This window comes from Nicotiana sylvestris, chromosome 6 (assembly GCF_000393655.2).
Source record: "Nicotiana sylvestris chromosome 6, ASM39365v2, whole genome shotgun sequence".
Classification (NCBI taxonomy): Eukaryota; Viridiplantae; Streptophyta; class Magnoliopsida; order Solanales; family Solanaceae; genus Nicotiana; species Nicotiana sylvestris.
In genome coordinates this window covers 92,625,673-92,639,780 of record NC_091062.1, presented here as the reverse complement: position 1 = coordinate 92,639,780, position 14,108 = coordinate 92,625,673, and the positions used below count along the sequence as shown (strand labels likewise).

The following is a 14,108-nucleotide window of genomic DNA, read 5'->3' as shown; positions in this document are numbered from 1 at the left end:
GAAATTGACTAGGTCTACTCGTTGAACGAATGTGCCTTAAGCGTATTTGTATAAACATATCAGTCCACAACAAAATCATTTTAAAATAAAGTAAGAAAGTTTGAAAGATCCAATAAAAAAAATATTATTATTAGTTTAATCCCTTTTATTGAATTTTTTTAATTACAATCAGGATTAATATATTAGTTGGTAGCCTGTGACCAGCTATCCGTCAAATAAGTCGAGTACAACAAAGAAACGTGCATTAGGAAGTTGACTGTACTTCTAATTACAAAAATAAAATACTTTTTTGGCACAAGAAAATATTTATTTTGTTTTCGGGGACAAGAAAATCTTTCTTTACTTTTCTTCTTATTTACAAATAAAACCATGAAAGTTTAATCTATCTATATTATATTAAAAGAAGAGTAGTATGCATTGTGGTTAAGCCAAGTGGCAAGCTAAAATGAAGCCACTTGGCAATTTTATGACAACATTAATAATTAAAAATTATAAATGGAAACATAATTAATGAAAGTAGTTTAATAAATCTTATACATAATCCAAATAGATCTTAGACAAATCCAATCTTTATATCTATATTTATATGTATATTTGTATATATATATATATATATATATTTATATCTATATTTATATGTATATATATATATATATATTCACTCATAGATTTTCTTCTATATTAGCTAGAAATATGGAGGTAAAAATTAATTAAAAAACTAGAATAAAAAAACAAAAAAATATAAAAAGACATAAATTGAGATAAGCTATGACTATTTGTACTTTGGAGCTATAAAATATAACTAAAATTTACTTACGATATTAAAAATTTATTGAGTTTAAAAAGTTAAATAAATTCAAGCAACAAATTAAGATCTTACATAAAGTATACAAAATTTATAAGGTAAAAAAAAATTAAATAATCAAGAAAAAAATAGTTTAATAACAAGAATAACAAAGCCATATTAATATTGATAAATCATGCAAACGAATATTTTATACGTAAATATTACTGCAACATTTAGATATAATGTGTTCAAATAATTAAGAAAATATTTTTCTATGATTAATATTTGAATTGAGTGCAGTTAGTTTAAATTTGAAAGCATAACATACTTTTTTAAAATGCGGTCCAAATTAGAAAATAGAATGATGAAAATTATTTGAATTTGAGGTGAGAAAGTTTTTAAATTTTTATCAATATTATATTAGAATGAGTGTGGTAGAAATAGATATTAAATTCAAACAAGCTAATAAAAATTCACATGACAATGTAATAATATTAGTTATTGAATAATATAATATTAAAAATAAAGAATAAATAGAGAAAAAAATTAAAATTCAGATTTTTTATCATAGAGAAAAGGGTAAAACTTATTTAAATTTGAGATGAGAATTTTTTTTATATTATGATAAGAAAAGTCATAATATGGATAAGTCCACATAACTCAAGTCTAATAGATAAAATCAAAAACTAAAATATTGAATAATAAAAATAAATTAGAGATAATGTGAGGAAATTTGTAAATCATAAGTTTAGAAAATAAAATAAATGTAAATAGACAATACTTAAAAAAAATAAAATTTTCGAGAAATATTTAAAAACAAAATAAATATTTATTTTATGATTACAAAAATTTATATATATTAATAAATAGAGAAAAAATAAAAATTCAGATATTTTATCATAGAGAAAAGGTTAAAATTTATTTAAATTTGAGATGAGAAAGTTTTTTATATTATGATGAGAAAAGTCATAATATGGATAAGTCCACATAACTCAAGTCTAATAGATAAATTAAAAAAACTAAAATATTGAATAATAATAATAAATTAGGGATAATGTGAGGAAATTTGTAAATCATAAGTTAAGAAAATAAAATAAATGTAAATATACAATACTTAAAAATATTATTAAAACTTAAAAAATTTAAAATTTTCGAGAAATATTTTTAAAATAAAATAAATATTTATTTTATGATTACAAAAATTTATATATATTTATCTATATTATATAAAGAATATATATTAATAAATAGAGAAAAAAATTCAGATTTTTTATTATAGAGAAAAGGGTAAAACTTATTTAAATTTGAGATGAGAAAGTTTTTTATATTATGATAAGAAAAATCATAATATGATAAATCCACATAACTCAAGTCTAATAGATAAAATCAAAAACTAAAATATTGAATAATAAAAATAAATTAGAGATAATGTGAGGAAATTTGTAAATCATAAGTTTAGAAAATAAAATAAATGTAAATATACAATATTTAAAAATATTATCAAAACTTAATTTTTTTTAAATTTTCTAGAAATATTTTTAAAACAAAATAAATATTTATTTTATGATTACAAAAATTTATATATATTTATCTATATTATATAAAGAATAGTAGTGATAATGATATTAAATAAAGTTACAAACATAAAACGTAATAAAACTATATATTATATTAAAAAATAGTAAAATTATATTAAATTATTAAAAATTTACTATTAGAAAGAAAGGGAAAGACTATTTGAATTTGAGATTAGAAAGTTCTTAAAACTATGTTGAGAATGCTCAAACTATGGAGAATACCACGAAATTGAAGTCTTATTTATGAAAAATTAAAATACAAATACATATTTAAAAATACATAATATAGGTACTAATGAAAATTAGAAATTAAATTTGAATCTTAAAACTAAAAAAGAAAATTTTTTACGTAAAGAAATAAAATGACAGTGAAAATATTACTACAATATTTAGATATAATGTGTTCAAACAATTAAGAAAATATTTTCCTATGATTAATATCTGAATTGAGTGCAGTTAGTTTAAGTTTGAAAGCATAGCATAATATTTTGAAAATGCGGTCCAATTTACAACATAGAATGATAAGTAATTATTTAAATTTAAGATGAGATTTTTTTTATTTCATATTTTTTTTTAAAATGTCATGTAAAGAAATAAAACAGTAAAAATATTACTACTATATTTAGATATAAATTGTTCAAACAATTAAGAAATATTTTTCTATGATTAAATTAAAATTCTAAAAATATAAATTAATTTCTAATATAGGTAATTTTACTAATGATAATTAAAAATTAAATTTGTATCTTAAAGCTAAAAAGAAAAGAAAACTTAACTGCATCTAATACAAAAATAATTATAAGAGAACTCAATATATTTGGAACGTAATAATCAAATAACTTATGTACTAATATTTTAGGCTAATTCAAAGTTACAATTTAAAATAAATATGATATTATTTTGGTTATAGGTAAAATATTAATATAAAAACTATTTAAAATATAGTAGGGAAGAGATGTATAAAAAAATAAAGGTAGTGTGATTTATACTTTAAATTAATTGAAATATAAATAAATTAAATAATTAATTTATATTTAAAAATATTACTGATAAATTTAAATGATTAAAAAATTCCGAATAAGAGGATACAAGCATAAAAATATACCAAATTTCAAGAATAAAATATTTATATTTATTAAAGACTATTAAAAAGATAATAAGCAAGATATTAATTAAATTATTAGGATAATAAAAAATTATATGATATTATAATAATATTAAATAATAAATAATACAATAACTATAAGAAAAGAATAAAAATAAAAAAGAATTTGCATAAAATGATGTGATGAATAAGACATATTTGACTTTCAGTCAAAAACAAAGTGATAATAAGAATTTTCTTAAAATAATATGATATAATGTGCTCAAACAATAAAGATCACAACATGACATATTTAGTATTTTTTAATATTGACACCTAAACGAAATACAAGTACTAAAATCAAGGGATTAGGTTGCTACAAATAAAATAAAAGTTGTTTACTACGAGATTTGAATAGTGATTTCATATCTTACTTCAAAATTAATATCTAATGTTATATAAGTTTTATATGAAAGGTTTATATTTTAAGGTTATTTGCACATAATTCAAATAACATAAATTACAATTTGACATAATTTATGTCCGCACATCACGCGGGTACTAATACTAGATACTATTAATTCCAGAGAAGAATAGAGAAGAATATGTTGGGGGGCGGGGGGAAACATGAGCATGTGCAGGCACAACACTCATTTAATTTACAACTGCTTTCAAAATAAAGATAGATTATTATTATTATTATTATTATTATTATTATTATTATTATTATTATTATTATTATTATTATTATTTTATCCGTTTTAATTCATATAAACCTATTTCCTTTTTAGTCAGTGCAAAAAAATAAATAACCCCTTTTTCTATTTGAAAATAATTTACCTTTATGCAATGATTTATAGCCATACAAAATATATGTGCCTCATTTTACATCACAAGTTCAAAAGTCTTCTCTCTTTTCTTAAACTCCGTGCCAGTCAAATGAGTTTGCATAAATTGTAACGGAGAGAGTATTATTTTGGACCTATTATTATTATGATCACACCGAATTTTAATATAATGTTCTAAAGTTTCTTAATATTTTTAGTTTTAAAGTTTTGCAAACTAATACATAAGAATGAGTAGTATTTTTATGTATTATTATATAAGTATATGTTTTAAAAAAAATTAAAATTCAAATTAAGAGAAAATGATACTTGTTTAATTTTAGCCTTTATTCTTTTATTTTAAAGGACGAGTTCGAGCCGTGAAAACAACAATATACTTTTATTAGCCGACCGTATTAACACTCATGCGCTCGTTGAGACAAGGAGACTTTCTTTCTGGGAAAAAACTATTTTACTTTTTCAAATATTGAAAAGTAAATGTAAAAAATGAAACAACATTTGAAATAAAAATATGTATGAAGGGTTAAAGTTAGAAGGAGCTTTAGCAATATAAGTATTTCTTGAGGGAGGCTATTGTAATAAATAAGAGAGGGTAGCAACAGTGTTAGTATTATTATTACTCTTCCACACTCTTTGTGGATTTGGTGGGCTACTTAACCAATCCTATTTTCCGTACCCCAAAAATCCTATCTTTCTTTGGTTGGTATTTTTCTTTCTCACTCAACACACTTATCTTGGTTTTCCTGCTTTTTTTGATTCCTTAAAAATTAGATTCTTGATACTAAAAACTGTCTTTTGAATCTTTACTAGGGAGAGGAAATTGAAGCAAGTATGGGGGAGAAGCCTGAGGTGTTAGATGCTGTCTTAAAGGAGACTGTCGATTTGGTAATGGATCTGACACTACACAAATATAATTGCTGATTTTGTTGTTGATTTTAATGGTTTTTCTTTTATTAATTTTTTTTGTGTATATGTGTGTTGTGATTGTAGGAGAACATACCCATTGAAGAAGTTTTTGAGAATTTGAGATGTACAAAAGAGGGTCTTACCGGTCCTGCTGCCCAAGAAAGGTTGGCCATTTTTGGTTACAACAAACTTGAGGAGAAAAAGGTGATGATTAATTACTCTTTTTTGCAAAAATATACTCTTTCATCTCCTCTTTTAGTACTATAGTATTTTCAGCTCTCTTCTTGTTTGAGCTTTGAATTGGTATCTTTTGGGCTAAAAATTAAATGACCTTACTTGAACTAGATTGGAAGAATTTAGTGTTTGTTTTTTTACTAAAAAGGTTCATTTCTTTAAAAAGTTGGACTGTTATGATTGTTGAAGATTACTCTTTTGATGGCGTTATAGGAGAGCAAATTCTTGAAATTTCTGGGGTTTATGTGGAACCCTCTATCATGGGTTATGGAAGCTGCTGCTATTATGGCTATTGCTCTTGCAAATGGAGGAGTAAGCACCCGCACCCGCATTCTGATTTACCATTCTATTTAATATTTTACTGGTTCTTTTTGCTTTACATATGTTGCATTTTTGTAGGGAAAGCCTCCGGATTGGCAGGATTTTGTGGGCATCATTACGTTGCTTGTGATTAACTCGACAATTAGTTTTATTGAGGAGAACAATGCTGGAAATGCAGCAGCTGCTCTCATGGCTCGGCTCGCTCCTAAAGCCAAGGTTCTACATTCACCAGCCATAATCTGTTATTCTACTTGCAGTTAGACAGCATGTGACAGTTTTTAACTTACATACTTAACTTTGATGGAAGTCTGGAGTTGAGAAACTTATTGGAAGTCGTCCTTATTGCTTGCTCTTGTTGATATGCAGGTTCTTCGAGATGGAAAATGGGATGAACAAGATGCTGCTATTCTTGTTCCTGGGGACATAATCAGTATTAAACTGGGAGATATTATTCCTGCAGATGCTCGTCTGCTTGAAGGTGATCCACTGAAAATTGACCAGGTGATTAAGTTTTTTTGATTTGATGAGTGGTTGCTCTAAGCATTCAATACTTCGTCTTTAACTGCACAACTAAAATTATCTTTTACTTGCAGTCTGCTTTGACTGGTGAATCTCTTCCTGTAACAAAAGGTCCCGGAGATGGTGTCTACTCTGGTTCCACCTGTAAACAGGGAGAGATAGAAGCTGTCGTCATCGCTACTGGGGTTCATACCTTTTTTGGGAAGGCCGCCCACCTTGTTGACAGTACAAACCAAGTGGGACACTTCCAGAAGGTGAGCAGAACTTGTACTGTCTTAATTAATTGCTTAAAATGTTAGTTAATAGTCTCATTCTTCTGAATCTCACGTTCTACGATGTTGTTGATGTCTTCTATCAGGTTTTGACTGCTATTGGAAACTTCTGCATCTGTTCTATTGCGGTGGGGATGATAATAGAGATTATTGTAATGTACCCCATTCAACACCGCAAATATCGTCCTGGGATCGACAATCTTCTTGTCCTTCTCATTGGTGGAATTCCAATTGCCATGCCAACAGTCCTTTCAGTCACAATGGCAATTGGTTCTCATCGCCTTGCTCAACAGGTTTGGTAGTTACCATTGTTATCTTGAGGTTATAGTGTTTCAGCGTGTCTTCAATTGTGAGTTGTCGTAGTTCAGAAGTTCTGATATGTGATTTCATACTTCACCATTTTAACTATGCAGGGTGCTATTACGAAAAGAATGACTGCTATAGAGGAGATGGCTGGCATGGATGTGCTTTGTAGTGACAAGACAGGGACCCTAACACTAAACAAACTTACTGTTGACAAAAACCTTGTTGAGGTGAGAATTAGAGTTCAGACCAATTCCTATGTATAATTAAAAAAAAGAAAGGAGAGTGCAGTCCAATCCCTTATTGCACAAGCAGACTCTGATTTTCTTTTGTTAATTCCTATTAAATGTTCAGGTTTTTGCCAAAGGTGTCGATGCGGATACTGTTGTTCTGATGGCAGCTCGAGCATCTCGAACAGAGAACCAGGATGCTATTGATACTGCTATTGTTGGGATGCTGTCTGATCCAAAGGAGGTAACTTTAGAATAGCATGACTATGTGATCAGCGCATCCATTCTAGCTGGAAAACTGTTCTAATGCTTTCATTTATGCAGGCACGTGCTGGCATTCGTGAAATACACTTCCTTCCTTTCAATCCAACTGACAAGCGAACAGCACTTACTTATCTTGATGGTGAAGGAAAAATGCACAGGGTCAGCAAAGGTGCACCAGAGCAGGTATGAGTTATCATCTAAGTAGTCCTTCTTTGCTGCTTTTTACCTTCTATGTTTCCATTTCCTAATCAACAGCTGCAATATGGTTTTAGATCCTAAATCTTGCACACAACAAGTCAGACATAGAACGTAGAGTTCATGCGGTAATCGATAAGTTTGCTGAGAGGGGCTTGCGCTCACTTGGTGTGGCATACCAGGTATTTTGCTTTTCTTTTATCATCTGTGGAACTCATCATGTTATAAATAAGTTGAATCTTTAACCATTGAATTAATCAGTTATCTTGGCAGCTTAGGCATATAACCTAATACTTTTATAGTGGAGAGGAGGGATCACTTACCTTTATCTCCAAGTCCAATCATTGTGATAATAAAAAAAGGAAAAGAAAAAAGATAAGGCTTAATTTGTTTGATCCCGTACACCTTAATTTTCCATGCAGGAAGTTCCAGAGGGAAGGAAGGAGAGTACTGGAGGACCATGGCAGTTCATTGGTCTGCTGCCTTTGTTTGATCCACCAAGACACGACAGTGCAGAGACTATAAGGAGGGCTTTGAATCTTGGAGTGAATGTTAAAATGATCACAGGTACTTCTGATTTTAGGAAACCATGTTCAATGTGTTGAAATATCGTTAGCGAATTGACTGCATGCTATATTGGCAACTTGGTAAAAGACAGGAGTTAAAGGAAAAATATTTATTCAATGAAATTAGGTTTCCGAAGATTGTCATCAACTTAAAATGGTAATGCACTCTGCTGCTAATTCTTGGGTATTCTGTAAGCTTGTTGGATCAAAGACTACTTTTGATTCATTCCAATATCTTAATTGGACTGTGCCATTTCTTTTTTGTTTTTTTATGAGGACAATATGATAGTTGGTCTGAATTATGGTTCAGTTTAGAAGCACAACCCAGTCTTATTGCTTGCTTGAAGAGTGGTGTCTATGCTTGTCCCTTGGCATTTCATTTATTTTGTCAATTAGGATTTCGGGCATTCATAATTGAATTTTAAGACCTTGAAGGGGAGCATTGGCGTAACTGGTAAAGTTGCTGCCATGTGACCAAGAGGTCACGGGTTCAAGCCGTGGAAACATCCTCTTGCAGAAATGCAGGGTAAGGCTACGTACAATAGACCCTTGTGGTCCGGCCCTTCCCGTACCCCGCGCATAGTGGGAGCTTAGTGCACCGGGCTGCCCTTTTGATAATTGAATTTTAAGACCATTAGTTTATGTCATCTACTTGTGTTTTTTCCATCAACTTGTATTTACCAAGATGATATTGCTTTTGGATATAAAAATCTCTGAAGTAATTGGACAGGTGTTGTCTTACTAGTTGTGCATTTTTTTCTAGATCAAAGTTTTGACATGCGTATGTGCTACTTAAATTGCTTTGATGTCTGTCTTGGCAGGGGATCAACTGGCTATAGGAAAAGAAACAGGGCGCCGCCTGGGAATGGGAACAAATATGTATCCTTCATCTGCTTTGTTAGGACAGACTAAGGATGAATCAATTGCTTCTTTACCAATTGATGAATTGATAGAGAAGGCTGATGGTTTTGCTGGAGTTTTCCCTGGTATGTATCTTCAGAAAATTCTTTTGCTTCTTTAATTCCGGTATTCACTAAGGTACTTGTTTATCAGAAAATATGTTGATACCTTGTGTTGCTCATTTCTTTAGAGCACAAATATGAGATAGTAAAGCGCTTGCAAGCTAGGAAGCATATCTGTGGAATGACTGGTGATGGAGTCAATGATGCTCCTGCTTTAAAGAAGGCAGATATTGGTATAGCTGTTGATGATGCCACAGATGCTGCTCGTAGTGCTTCTGACATTGTTCTTACTGAACCTGGTCTCAGTGTCATCATTAGTGCTGTTTTGACTAGTCGAGCAATCTTTCAAAGGATGAAAAACTACACGGTATATTTCTGTTTTGTTAGTTCTCTGAGAGGAGTAATATTTGGATCCTTGTACATCCTGATTTTCTGCAGTATCTTAGCATCTGTTATGTTGATCGTGGTGCCATGATTTTAGTCCTAAATGAGCTTAATGCTTTTACAACCTGTCTCTGATGTACGATATTGATAAACATATTTGTCTCTTTTTTTGGCATTGGCAGATATATGCTGTTTCCATCACAATCCGTATTGTGGTAAGTTATGTTTGGCTGCTGCTTCTTTTCTCCTCTATCTTTATGATTCTTATATGATATTTGACCTTCTTCTATTTAATTCACAGCTCGGTTTTATGCTTCTGGCCCTTATCTGGAAGTTTGACTTTCCTCCTTTCATGGTGCTTATCATTGCAATCCTCAATGACGGTTGGTCCTTTTCACTTATAGTAATCATCTTAAGAGAACCCCTAATTTTGTCTCAAATTATTGAGCGTATTGAAATGAAACTTGCAAAAATAGAGGGGAATTGTATAAGTTTGTGACTGAGGCGTAGTTATTGCAGTTGTGCAAGTGCAATCTTTCATTTTAACTTCTAACTGGTAAACTTCACGGTCAAACACATTGTGGCAAAACTAGATGATGCAGTAGATTTGTCATTACCTTATTATCAAAAGAAGATGATAAGGGAGATTTTAAAATTGTTACTAGTCGTTGTTATCATGTCTTTCAAGTTTCATGTGTAGGACCTCTAAGGTTTAGTATCCTAAGGTCCCGTATCATTTTTCAGTGACAAGGTAATACTAATCTTGCTATTTTTTGGGACACGTTCGCATAGATGCGGTATACCAAAAAATAGAGAACCTACAAAAAAGATGATTCTTTACAGAAAACACTATCTTCTATACAAATCGGAAACCATGGATGCCCCAAAAAGACATAGGAATACGAGGCAATCAATCAAATGTAGAAAATCAGTTTCTAATTTCTTTTCCATCAATAGCTCTCCTATAAGGTTTAGCAACTTGTGCCACGGAGTTCTAGTTTGTTCCCTTGTCTTTACACCAAGTCTTCTCTACGTCTAACTTCTAAGTGTTTATAATCTCAGGTACCATTATGACTATATCAAAGGATAGGGTCAAACCATCTCCTCTGCCTGATAGTTGGAAGCTGGCTGAGATTTTCACTACTGGAGTTGTTCTTGGTGGCTACTTGGCAATGATGACAGTCATTTTCTTTTGGGCAGCATATGAAACCGATTTCTTCCCGGTGAGCATATGCGTGTCCTGTATTTTATCATAATCAGTGTTCAGTTATCTCTAATGGATTGAGTGTAAGCCTTACCAATAGTTGACCACTGTTCCGTATTCTATTGCTCCTGCTTTTCTCTCTTCTTATTTCTGGGGGCAGGATTTCTGGAAAGAGGGGGGGCTGAACCGTGCAAATGCCCATTTGTATTGACTTTGACTCGACAATGAACACGGCCACAATATTAATAAAAAAGATGCAGGGGGTCTGAGATGTACCTGTATGTATACATATAATGGAGCTAACGAAAGAATGCTGTCCACACACACACACACTGGCCATTGTTATCTACGAACAGTGATTCAGACCTTTAATCTTACAGAATTTTGATAATCGTCTTGTTACTGTTACTGTCTGTATGTGAAACTAAACGATGTGTTGTAATTGCTGTTTGGAGTGTTAGATGTTGAAGTTGGTGTTGGTTATGTACTGTTCTTAGTTTGTAGTCTCACTCAGTTTGGTCAATTTCCAGCGAGTATTTGGGGTATCAACACTTCAGAGGACAGCAACCGATGACTTCAGGAAACTTGCATCAGCAATTTACCTTCAAGTGAGCACTATCAGTCAGGCCCTGATATTTGTCACAAGATCTCGAAGTTGGTCGTTTGTTGAGCGTCCTGGTTTGTTGCTTGTGGTTGCTTTTCTGATTGCCCAATTGGTGAGCCATCTCTCATTCATTCTGGCAAAAGTTTCCCAGCTTCATCTATTATCTAAATTGTTTGGTTACTAAACCGTGAACAGGTTGCCACCTTGATTGCTGTTTATGCAAGTTGGGCTTTTGCTGCAATTGAAGGAATTGGCTGGGGTTGGGCTGGAGTGATCTGGCTCTACAATTTAGTATTCTACTTCCCCCTTGATATTATCAAGTTCTTGATCAGATATGCTCTCAGTGGAAGGGCCTGGGATCTTGTTCTTGAGCAAAGGGTATGCGTTATGCAGTATGATATATATATATATATTCTTGGTCATCATGCTATTATCGTCCAATGGTATATGATGGTTTTTCATGGTATTGCAGATCGCTTTCACGAGGAAGAAGGATTTTGGAAAAGAACAACGTGAGCTTCAATGGGCTCACGCACAAAGGACTCTTCATGGGCTGCAAGTTCCTGACACCAAATTGTTTAGTGAAGCTACCAATTTCAATGAGCTTAACCAGTTGGCTGAGGAAGCAAAGAGGAGGGCTGAAATTGCTAGGTAAGTGACTTTGAGTGTGTTGTTTGGCAACAGAAGCATAGTGGATTAATATATTCCCATTTATGTTTCTAACAATGATAGTCCAATATGAAGTTGAACTTGCATACGGGGGAATTTTACTCTTCTCCCTTTCCTCATATGGCCATGCTACATCACCACATCAGCAGTGCTTACTTTGCTTTATCTCTACTCAGTTTTTTTCTGCTAAACACATTTTGAGTTTGCGTGACTTCTGGAACCTCAAAGCTACATTGTTCATTGCAGGCAACGTGAGCTGCATACACTGAAAGGTCACGTCGAATCAGTGGTGAAGTTGAAGGGTCTTGACATAGAGACAATTCAGCAATCATACACTGTTTGAAAGGAGAGTATGTTCGACAAGTGTGATTTAACCGGTGAGTGGTGATAGGAGTGAAGACATTATGAGGATGTGATTGTGAGTTACCTGTGGAAGAGACAAGAAGTTCATAGTAGCAACATCTTAAAAAGTGCCTCATATATTTGATATATATTCTTTAAGTTGGTTTTGCTTTTCCTATTTTCAAGTCTTGGCTCCATGAGATGTGCCAATTTGACCAGAATGAATATTAAGCTATAACAACATTCATTATCTATATTCTTTACAAGTTCTCTATTTCATGGTTTAGCAGCATCTAATTTTTGTACTTGTCTGCCTTCATCAATTGATTAATGATATTTACTTGAGGGAGGTTTTGTGGAGATGTTTGGAGGCTAGAGGTTACCGGTTGCCTATGTTAGGTTGATTAAAGACATGTATGATGGAGCAAAGATCGAGTGAGAACGATGGGTGAGCACTCAGACTATTTTCCGGTTATGATGGGGTTGCATCAGGGGTCGGCACTCAACCCTTTTTGTTTGCTTTGTGATGGACTTACTGACGTGCCACATCCAAGGGGAGATGCCGTGGTGCATGTTATTTGCAGATGATATTGTATTGATTGACGAGACGCGAGACGGTGAACGTGTAATTAGAGGTATGGAGGCAGACCCTGGAATCTAAAGGTTTGACCAAGACAGAATAGTTGTAGTGTAAGTTCAGTGGCGAGACTCAAGGAGGGGAAGGGGAGGTGAGGCTGGACTCGCTGATCATCCCTAGGAGAGGAAGTTTTAAGTACCTTGGGTCTATTATTCAGGGGGATGGGGAGATTGATGAAGATGTCACCCATCGTATTGGAGCGGAATTGATGAATTGGAGACTAGCTTCCGGTGTTTTGTGTGACAAGGTGCCACCGAAACTTAAGAGTAAGTTCTACAGAGTGGTGGTCAGACCAACAAAGTTGTATGGGGCTGAGTGTTAGCCAGTCAAGATCGCTCATGTCCTGAAGATGAAGGTAGCGGGGATGAACATGTTGAGATGGATGTGCGGGCACACCAGGTTATATAGGATCAGAAATGAGGTTATTCGCAACAAGGTGAGTGTGACCCCTATTGAGGACAAAATGCGGGAAGCGCGACTTAGGTGGTTTGGTAATGTGAGGAGGAAGAGCACAGACGCCCCGGTGAGGAGGTGTGGGAGGTTGACATTGGAGGGCCTACGGAGAGGTAGAGGTAGGCCAAAAAAGAGGTGGAGAGAGGTAATTAGGCAAGACATGACACAACTTCAGCTGACCGTGGACATGACCCTTGATAAGAAAGTATGAAGGTCGAGGATTAGGGTAGTAGAGTAGGTAGTCTAGAGTGTTCATAACAGTACTATTTGCACGTGGTCTCGCTTTCTATTGGTAGTAGATTTTTATGACTAACCGTTGTTTTCTTTCATTGTTGATCAACTTACCGTCTTGTTGTTATTCTGCTTTTATATGGCTTTTTGGTACTATCCCTTGTCTATATTTTCATTAATGTGGTGCTTATGCTTTCGTGAGCCGAGGATCTATTGGAAATAACCTTTCTATCGTCATAAGGTAGGAGTAAGATCTGCGTACACACTATCCTTCCCAGACCCCAAACCATCAGTCATCATTGAGCAGATAATTTATCAAGTCGCACTTAATTTCTTTCCTGGCTCAGCTTATGTGGCTTCAAACTAAGGATTCTTTTTGCTTCTTTTTTAACGAAACTGATATTGGTAACTACATATGAAAAGAAGAAACTGAAAACTAGAAGAAACATACTGTCCACATGCATTGTTAAACTTTTTAAGTTTTGATTGACATTTATCAATATCCCTATAGTTAGAACT

General features: G+C 32.7%; 1 protein-coding gene across 1 annotated transcript; it reads left to right on the top strand.

Moving 5' to 3' along the window:
• Positions 1–4,873: 4,873 nt before the first annotated feature.
• On the top strand, positions 4,874–12,542 carry LOC104240200 (plasma membrane ATPase 2). The gene is made up of 22 exons (XM_009794987.2): positions 4,874–4,992; positions 5,104–5,178; positions 5,284–5,403; positions 5,647–5,745; positions 5,833–5,970; positions 6,121–6,255; positions 6,348–6,527; positions 6,632–6,838; positions 6,959–7,078; positions 7,203–7,322; positions 7,403–7,525; positions 7,615–7,719; positions 7,960–8,104; positions 8,925–9,089; positions 9,194–9,432; positions 9,632–9,664; positions 9,751–9,832; positions 10,512–10,672; positions 11,184–11,369; positions 11,453–11,635; positions 11,730–11,908; positions 12,173–12,542. Exons 2-22 carry the CDS (start codon positions 5,125–5,127, stop codon positions 12,267–12,269), a joined length of 2,871 nt encoding a protein of 956 aa, XP_009793289.1. The 5' UTR covers positions 4,874–4,992; positions 5,104–5,124; the 3' UTR covers positions 12,270–12,542.
• The last annotated feature ends 1,566 nt before the right edge of the window (positions 12,543–14,108 follow it).

Excerpts from the sequence above, each read along its gene's own strand:
- LOC104240200 (XM_009794987.2), top strand. The coding sequence starts at position 5,125 with ATGGGGGAGAAGCCTGAGGTGTTAGATGCTGTCTTAAAGGAGACTGTC. Across the intron at positions 6,256-6,347 it reads ATCCACTGAAAATTGACCAG|TCTGCTTTGACTGGTGAATC; the intron begins GTGATTAAGTTT and ends TTTTACTTGCAG. Across the intron at positions 11,909-12,172 it reads AGGAGGGCTGAAATTGCTAG|GCAACGTGAGCTGCATACAC; the intron begins GTAAGTGACTTT and ends TGTTCATTGCAG.